The sequence below is a fragment of the Limulus polyphemus genome, unplaced genomic scaffold, assembly GCF_000517525.1.
Source record: "Limulus polyphemus unplaced genomic scaffold, Limulus_polyphemus-2.1.2 Scaffold273, whole genome shotgun sequence".
NCBI classification, from domain to species: Eukaryota; Metazoa; Arthropoda; class Merostomata; order Xiphosura; family Limulidae; genus Limulus; species Limulus polyphemus.
In genome coordinates, this window is record NW_013665883.1 from 524,349 (window position 1) to 533,776 (window position 9,428).

Here is a 9,428-nt window from a genome sequence, read left to right on the forward strand (position 1 = left end):
TATGAAATAGTTTTAGGAAAGTCTCCTAGAAGGTAATATGTATTTCCCAAGTTTCCACAAGCACGTCCTTGTGCAGATTTGTCCCCTATGTCCTTCACAAGAGTCAGATTTTGTCTAAAAAGAAAGTACACAACAGAAAAATACATAAAAGTAACTGAAAATATTGTATTTTAGCATTTTAATAAGATGCATGTACATTTACATAATCATCACCTGCTCTCGATATTGTAATAAGAGAAATAACAGGCACCAGTTTATGTTCTAAATTTACCTTTTATTACTTCAAAATTTGTAAACAATACATGACTTTTGTGAACTATCTTGCTTCAAAACTAAAAACAAAAACCAGATTTTACCTAAACTAATATATGGAAATTTAAAACTTAGCAAACAGATGTAACCCAAATGTATTTATTGGAAAAACTTCATATTATTAGATGATTTTAAAAAGATTTGAATAAACATCAGCCTTTTCATTGATTAAAACAATTTAATCCCATATTTTAATGAATTTCAATAAAAATGAAATGAGACTCAACTGGTATACATTCTTCTTTATAGTATCATATAATCAAACTTACATGCCTATCAATTAGTCCTTTCAAACTGGGTTTCTCAAGTTTATCATGAAGGAATATGATAGCATCGAGCTTTAAAAAATTCTGTCTGATATCTCCTTTCAAATAAATTACAAAATAAAACTATTAAGGAAATGTTCAAATTTTCTTTTGATGTATATTTTATTAAAATTTGTATCAGGGTACAGTAATAATAACAAATCCACCTTACTAACCCTCATTTCAGTCCTTGCTCAACTGTAAATTCCAATTGACAAGAGCAGAAAAATATTTAAACATCCCAACCATATGTATAACAATTTTCAGCATACAAAACAAAGCTCAAAATCTGAGTTTGTTGGTTAATTTCAGGTCAAATGGTTTGAAAATAGTGAATATCTGAAGTTTGTGGTGTTACAAAACTGATAAATTCAATTCACTGTTTTATTTTAAAACTTTCAGATTGCTAAAACTAACAAAATCTTAAATATATGATCCAAAACCTGAGATTAATTTCTTCCTTTAAGGATTGCAAATTTTTAAACTTTTAGTTATTACATCAGAAGATTTTTTTTCATAGCATGCCTTTAAATAATCTACATCACAGCTCTGTCATTTTTGTACATTATGTAAGTGGAATAATTTAACTGGTTTACTCTGTTTTTTTGTTTTTTATGCATGTTTATTTTGTTGAAGTCATTACTTTGGCAGTTCCTTTGCACTTTACAAAAACACCACTTGTAATTTCAAACTTCAGAGTATTATGTTTGAACTTTGCACTGGCATGAATACAGAAGTTTCACAAGTAAGATATAGTAAAGATAAAAATTTTAATATTTTCTTAATCTGAAAATGTATTTGTGATAGATACCTTTACTCACAAATAGCTTTTCTTGACTTATACTGCCCTCTATATGTGTAAATGTTTGCTCCCCATTAGCCTTGATACTCTTACCTACCCTCACGTGTGTCACCTGCATGCTATCATTCAAATGATCATGAAGAAATCTTCCACCAATAGGAGTGCAACACAACTCCTATCATCACTTGTACCCTCTCTTCCATGCAGACCATAATCACTTCAAGATTGGGCAGTACATACAAAATCTATACCTGAAGCAAAGTGGGGGTGCATCTCCAGTCCATCACCAGGCAGCATTGGGTAAGAGGAGGATACCCAGCCACACACATGTGAGGAAATATGTGGCTGTTCCAGCTCCAACCATCACCATATCCACCGGGAACCAACATCCAGGGGATAGGAGGAAGGAGGGTGGCTAAGCTGGAGGGGCAAACTGCATGTTAGCAGAATGCATCATTCAACAACTGATGGCATCTGGAATTGTACATCAGATCCACTGTAGGATGAGCATCAATGCCATCTACACCAATAGAACACCACCACCCTACTTTCAACTGATTGGGATTGAGCACATTCAGGAGGAAACCTCCATGGTCCATTATCCCAGCAACTAGGAACTGGTAAGTGCCTAAGACTCCCATACTCCACTAGAAGAAGAGAAGATTTGGTGCACTAGAGAGTCTGAAGGAATGCTGCAATAGAGACAGTGCAATGTATGACTGCAATACTATATTTTGACCTACAATACACAGATCCTAAGGGATTGGTAGTAATCCCTGTCTGCTTTACTAATGTTAGTCCACGAGTGTACCACTCAGGACGAACATCTTTAGGAAGCAAAATACCATGAGGCATACCTATAAGTGGCCCTGCAGACCACCCCATCTCAACAGTGGGAATATATGCCATGCTGGTCTTACAGTGCAAATTTAAAAATAAGTATACCCGATCAGACAACACTCACCAACAAGCGGGATTCAATTGTGTGATGAAGACCCCTGCAAAGAAAACGAAGAAAAAAGGAATACTTACCCATTCAAAGAGAAATCATGGAGTGCAAAATGGTGATGGGAGGAAGATGAAACCCTGTAGAAGAAGAAACAGCTAGGTGGTGAAAATATGAGAAATAAAGGTATGGGGAGTGGTTCACATACTGATGCTAATGATGCCCTCCAATGGAAGACAGAAATGAGCAGCCAGGGACATGGTAAGGTGACGAATTTGATGGGAAGATACACGAAAAGGACTACAATCATCGGGAGAAAGGGAAGAATAAGCCTGGCAAATTCTACTTGTAAAGGGAAATGTGAAGGATTCCAAGGAATAAATAACCGGGAGTGGAAACCATGAAAGGAATTAGTGCATGCAGAGTCCTGAATGGGCATAGGAGGTGATCAGGATCAAAATAATCATAAAGGTGTGATATGGAAAGAAGAAAGCAGAATTACCCTTCCAAGTAGCCAAAGTTTTTGGCATAAAAGAACAATCAGAGAAAAGAACTACACGGGACCAGTGAAACAAGGTGCAGTGGACATCAACAGCAAACCCATTCAAATGATGATGTCTGCACACCAACAGGAGGAGGAAAAGGATCTTCAAGGAGAGGTGATAAAAAGAACAGATCAACAAAGGTTCAAAAGGAAGAAGGGTAAGAACATGAAGGATTACAATGAAGTTCCAATCTGGGAGAGGAGGATGGATGAAGCAAAGGGAAGAGAACCAAAAGGGACAGGACCAGCGAAATGAAAACATGAGCATAATGTGCAAAACAAAAGCCTTATGACAGGAGGATGTAGGAGACCAAAATCTCCTGTCAAAGAGCCAAGTTATAAAGGAAATGATGTAGGGAAGGGTCAGATAGGACAGAGGATAACCATGACATAGGGACTAAGATGGTACGTGTACCACTTTCTTTGATACACTGCCATGGAGGAAAAATGGATAGAATGTGAAATAAAGGATGCCACACACTGCAAAAGTATGGCCCACCAGGCCAGAAACCAGACAAAAATGATGTGTAAAGCTTGAGTGTGGGAATGGACTGGGGCTGACTAAGAAGGGTAGGGGAAAAAGAAAGGATGTAACACCAGTAGCCAGAACAGAAGTGGGAACCACAGCTAAGCCAGCTAACATGGAGCTACCAACAGAACCAAACACAAAGTGGTCTGGATGATGGAAAAGTTCCAGAGAAGCAGACAAACGGGAGGGTAGGCATACAGGTATAGACCTGACCAATCCTGACTGAAAGCATCAACTGCTCCAGCCAAACAGTGTGGAACAGGAGATCAAACCATGGGAGGTAAGAATTGAGATGAGTGGCAATGGCATCCAGCCCATGGAACACACCACTGGGCACAGAGCTCTTGAAACACCCATGGGTCCAGTGACCACTCTGTAGAGAAATTCCTGTTGAGATGTGATAAATAACCCATGACAAGATTCATGAGCCCCAGAATAAAACATGCCAACAAAAGAATTCGATGGCTGTGGACACAATGTCTGAAAACATAGATCTCTTGACCAAGTGCCCCTTGCCTAGAGATGTACAAGACCACTGCTTGGTCGATGGAATGCACCATCACAAGCTGACCACGAAGGGCTGGAAGGAAAAAAACCACAACCCAACAAACTACAAGAAGCTCCAAGAGATTGATATGGATAGTTTACCACCCTGAAAACTCTCATGCATCAAGATATGCACCCCAAATGGAAAGAAAAGTATCTGCAAAAGATGACATTTTGGTTGAGGAACACCAATAGTGGTGTTGTCTCGATTCAATCATCAGGCGAAGTCGGTCTGTACGTAAGGAGGAGAGGGGCTTCAAAGTAACAGTAGAAATAAAGGCCCCATGAATGAAGAAGACAGGAAAATGCCTGGACCATCTGACAAAAAACATAGGGAGCAGAGACAAGTCTGAAAGAAAGAGCCAAGAACTAAAACACCCCTACCTCCAATGGACTAATCAAAAATAATGTTCAGATGCATGGGAGACAGGAAAGTGTAGGTATGTATCTGACACATTGACCATTTTCATCCACAGACCACAAGTAAAAACCCAACAAAGGCAAAGTAAGACTCCATGGTGAAACGTGAGAGGACCAAGAAGCAGTTCAGAGATAACAGATCAATGACAGGGAACCAGCTCCATCTTTTTGGAACTACAAACAGACAGGAATAAATACCCACATGAGAAGGAACTCCCCCATTTGATGGCACTCTTGCTAAGCAATTACCGAACTGTCTCCAAAAGACACTGGCCAGCAATGGGCAAGGAAATCTGAAGTATTTCCCACAAAGGGACAATCGACTCCAAATACTGAGAGTCTAAAAAGGGAAAATCATAACGACGATATGCCAGAGCATGGTTGTCCAGAGTATGTGAGGGTTGAGGCATACTGACACTTGAACCCAATTGATCCCCTGAAATAACTCGCATGAATCCCAATATCTGGAGAGGGAGGAAACATTAAATACTGACCCAATGGTAGTAGTTACAGCAGCTGTGGTAGATGACACATGGTGTTGCAAATGCATTAATGGAGTTAACTGGGGAAAAAAAATTGTTCTCCAAACAGAATTTGTTAACCATGAACTTGATATAAAGAAAACTTTCAGTCAGAAAAGATGCATGAACAATTAAACTGCCAATCAAAAAAGTGATTATGGGCTTCACAGAAGAGAGGGCACTAGTGATGACAGGAGTTGTGTTGCACTCCTATTCATGGAGAGTTGCTCATGACAGCATGCAAATGTCTCATGTGAATTTGTATCGGAATATCTATTTACATCAGTTTCAACAAGATATAAGATCATTTGTTCAAAATTTTTATCAACACTGATGTGATTGTATTATTGCTAATGTGACTGTGTGAACCCTGGCTTTCAGGTCAATAATTACAGTTGTATTGCAATGGCATAGTGTAAAACTATGTCATGTACTAGTTCCATTTCATTTTACACAGCTTGAAATTCATACTTAACCTTAAACAGCAAATTCTGGCCAATTTGCCACTTGACAAGCAGGCAAAACTGGAAATGTGAGAAGACATCCAACTGGGATTATCAGTAAATTTATCAATGAAAGTAATTCTTATAAGTCCATGTTAAAATTAAAATAAAACTGACAAGTTTTAAAAAAAATAAAACCAAATGAAATCATGTATTAGAAACAAACAAACATAATGTTAATATACCAACAGCCATAAAGTTTACTTACATTTGGCAGAAAAACCTATTGGCAGACTCAATTAAAAAAATGCTGAATGATAAACAGATTGTGGACATTGAAAGTGTAGACTGTGATAATGTAGGGTAGTTTGGGTGGAGCCCATGGCAGACATGAAGTGTCCCCCCCCAGAAAAAAAAAAAGACCTGATATACTAAATGACATAGTCATCATGTGATTATTACTATCACAAAATCATCACTTTGGACACAAGTTGATCATAAGCAGGTGGCTCAGCTTTCTTTTCATTGTTAAACACACATTGTCATTATTACATTTTCACTAAATTTTAGCAAGGAAGAAAGACATGTGATGCAAATTGTAGTTAGAAATTTCTGAATTAATTGCCAAATGCTTTTCATTAGTTTGATTTGGAGTCTTATGCACAGAACATGAGTACATTTGCATGATGTGAGCAGACAAGATGCTGTATATTTTATCCTCAAACCAAGGAGTTACATGCAAAGATAGAACAATATTTCCTTATATCTATCATCTAGACTCTAAATCAAGTATGCATCCATCCATGAGTAGTGCCTTGTCAGACTTTTCAATCTACAACATGAATATCAGTTCAAGTTATGCTTTGTCTCATTCCACGTGTTGTTAGCAATGATACTCTACTGTTTGTTGATGTAAACCTGAACTGCACTAAACAAAAGTTATTACAAGCAAAGCATACAAATATAAATTTTAAGCTTTCATTTTGTCGTTTGTTTGTTAGTTTTTATAGCAAGATACAGCAGAAGCATTTATTCTTCAGTATGAAGCTATGAATATTCCAATAATTAAAAGAATATTTAACAAAATACACTACTTACTCATAGTACTCCACTGCTTTTTCTAGGCACACCTTCACCTCTTCAGGAAACTCTCCTGGGTCCTGCTGACCTAAACGAGCCATGTGTTTACCCTTGACATGATACACGTTCCCAAGGTTGTATAGAGCTCGACCCTCACCAACCTGTGAGTAAAAAGAAAGTCAGCTATAGTTTTAAAACTTGCTGAGAAAAACCAATTCAGACACTTAAGCTAAAGGCTTATCATGTACCAAAAATTAATTAAACAAGTTCTAACACTGATTAGAAAACTAAATCTTAATAAATGTTAAAATTTTATTATCCTTTTTTTAAACTAAATTCTTCAAGATGAAGGGTAACAGCCTTCAAAATTTAAATATTAAAGATTTCAACATTAAGGTTTGACCTCCAGGGTACAAAAACTCCTGCAATGTATAAAGGGCAAGAAGATTTACAGGAAACATTTACTTTATTGATAATGTAGTCTATATATATATTTATTTTTTTCTCCTATCCAACACTGTCTAGGTCCAGCAGATTTCAGATAATAAAGCTTTTACTGTACACACCTTTATATTCTCTAAGTCTGAACGAGAGTTAAGGCTTATAAGCTTTTCAGCTAACTATAGCACTCAGATCTTCCTACTCTACCATGGAGGGTGTGGACTGAAACATCAGTTCTTATAAGTCCAGTTATTTAGGTTTATGACAAAGATTTTACCTAACATCTTACAATCTCTATTTTTTTCTCCACATGTTATACTCTATGTTAGGTTAGGTGGATAATTTCATAACATGAGGTTGGTGTAGTGGTTAATGGAGAAAGACAATCCAGAATATTTCATGCCTTTTCTTTGGCTTGTGCAAAGAAATTTTATATCAAATTATTTGACCTGGCTAAATATTGCTAACAGTAAGTTATTGACGGTTCAAACTTCACAACAATTGTGTAACAATATATGTACAGTCTAACAATATTGCATCACTTAAATGTTTTATTTGATTTACTGAACGAGGTCAAATTAAAATAAAATAAATGCAAATAAAAGTTAAATAAATAGTATGTTAAACTTACACAGATGGTAAAGTATATGTGTGCTAAAAATAAAATTAATGACAGAGAATCATTCATTTAGGGTCAATAGTACCTAACTTATGGATTAGTCAGTTTGAAGTTTTCAGTTTAGAGGACATCTAAAGGTGCATCTTGACACCCACTACAAAAAAATCACTAATTTCATGTACTGGACTACTGAAGTGGCACCCACAAGAACAGTATTGGACTACTGAAGTGGCACCCACAAGAACAGTATTGGACTACTGAAATGGCACCCACAAGAACAGTATTGGACTACTGAAATGGCACCCATAAGAACAGTATTCTTTTTTTCTTCTTACATCACTCAGGTATTCATGGATTTTGTCCCTGAGGCAATAGCTTGTTTGTCTCACATACAATTGTCCACAACTCTTGCATATTATACGGAAGACAAATTTAAGTTCTTGTACACAAATAGTGTTGTTTACATATTCACAAATGAAGCATTTGGGTCATTCTCAAAATCAGGTACCAATTGGGTCCTGAATATGGTTACTAGGTGTTAATGCATTACATACCAAAAGTTGAGAACATTAATTTAATGTATGTAAGATAATAAGAGTTGATCACTAAACATCATGTTAGTTTTGTATTTCTCTATTACATTCTTGGCTTTTATGTTGATAGGATATGTCAGAATTAGAAGAATAAGATCTTTGTTATCTTTTGAGTCTGACTGAAAAAGATTGTTCATGAGGTTTACTAGCTGATTTTGGGGCAGAATTGAATATTAGAGATTTGGTGCAGCCTCTTCTAGTGAAAAAAAAAATCAGTCATTTCCTGTATTAAAGTTATAAAACCACCAACTTTACTGTATAACCTGGATAAACTTACGAACTGAGATATGGAATTGATTGTTTATTTTTGTAAAGATAACAAGAATCAAAATGTAAGTAGAAATGAAAGTCAGTTATTTTACAATATATACTAGAAGTGATGTGGGTTATTACTGAAATAGTCTGATATTTATAAATGGAAGTTTTCACTAGAAATTGTGTAAGTGAATTGGACATCAGGATAAAAACAGGCAATGTACCATAAAAAGTTTTTGTAGGTTTTTCTCTAGACATTGAAGTTATACCAACTATATATTATGTAACACTAAAAACAAATGGGTTAAATATTGCTGTTACAAAGAGGTACTTAGTAGTACAGATAGTTTTGAAAATAATAACTGTCAAATTGTTCATTTTTTAAAAGCATTTTTCAATTTTTAATGTCATACCATTTATGTTCAACATATAACTATTTTGTTATACATTCATCATAAGCCTGAATTTGCTGATGAGATTTCTAACCTTAGACTTGTACATCATTTGACCCAATGCAGCAGCAACTAACTCTAATGTTAGTGATATCATAACTGAAGATTAGGTTCAGAAGAAAGTCTGAAGGCTTATACCACTAAAAATCCAGGCTTCAATACCCGTGGTGAGAACAGCAAAGATAGCTTATTGTGTAGCTCTGTCCTTAACTGCAAACAAACATGCAAAAAAGACTCGAGATTAAAAAAACAGACATTGACAGCTTACATCTGGCTGGGGAACCTTGATTTTTAGTGACATAACAAATATCAATGTGAGCAAAATCACCAACTTCAAACAATAAGCTTTCTTACCTAACACGCTTTTCATATATTTCTATCTATACACAGTGCTACAGAAAACTGTTAACCCTTTCATGATGAGCTTGGTATAATATACATGAGTTAATTATTTATACTATAACTTTTAATGCAGTAAGTGTATCTTCACAAAATTTGGGAGACTTTTATTATAGATTTCAAGTCTTTCGTACACAAAAAATCAGATTTTTTAATGAAGTATTTTTTATTATAGATTTGTTTGTCGTACACAAAAAATCAGATTTTTTAATGAAGTATTT

General features: G+C 35.7%; 1 protein-coding gene across 2 annotated transcripts in view; it reads right to left on the reverse strand.

The window, feature by feature from the left end:
* Positions 1-9,428, reverse strand: part of LOC106456933 (G-protein-signaling modulator 2-like) — a 44,539-nt gene that overhangs the window by 21,175 nt on the left and 13,936 nt on the right. For both annotated transcript variants that reach the window (XM_022382737.1, XM_022382736.1), the window contains exons 4-5: positions 6,467-6,609; positions 24-114 (exon numbers count right to left, since the gene is read on the reverse strand). In XM_022382737.1, coding sequence (XP_022238445.1) covers positions 24-114; positions 6,467-6,609 — 234 coding nt within the window. The remainder of the gene's footprint in view (positions 1-23; positions 115-6,466; positions 6,610-9,428) is intronic.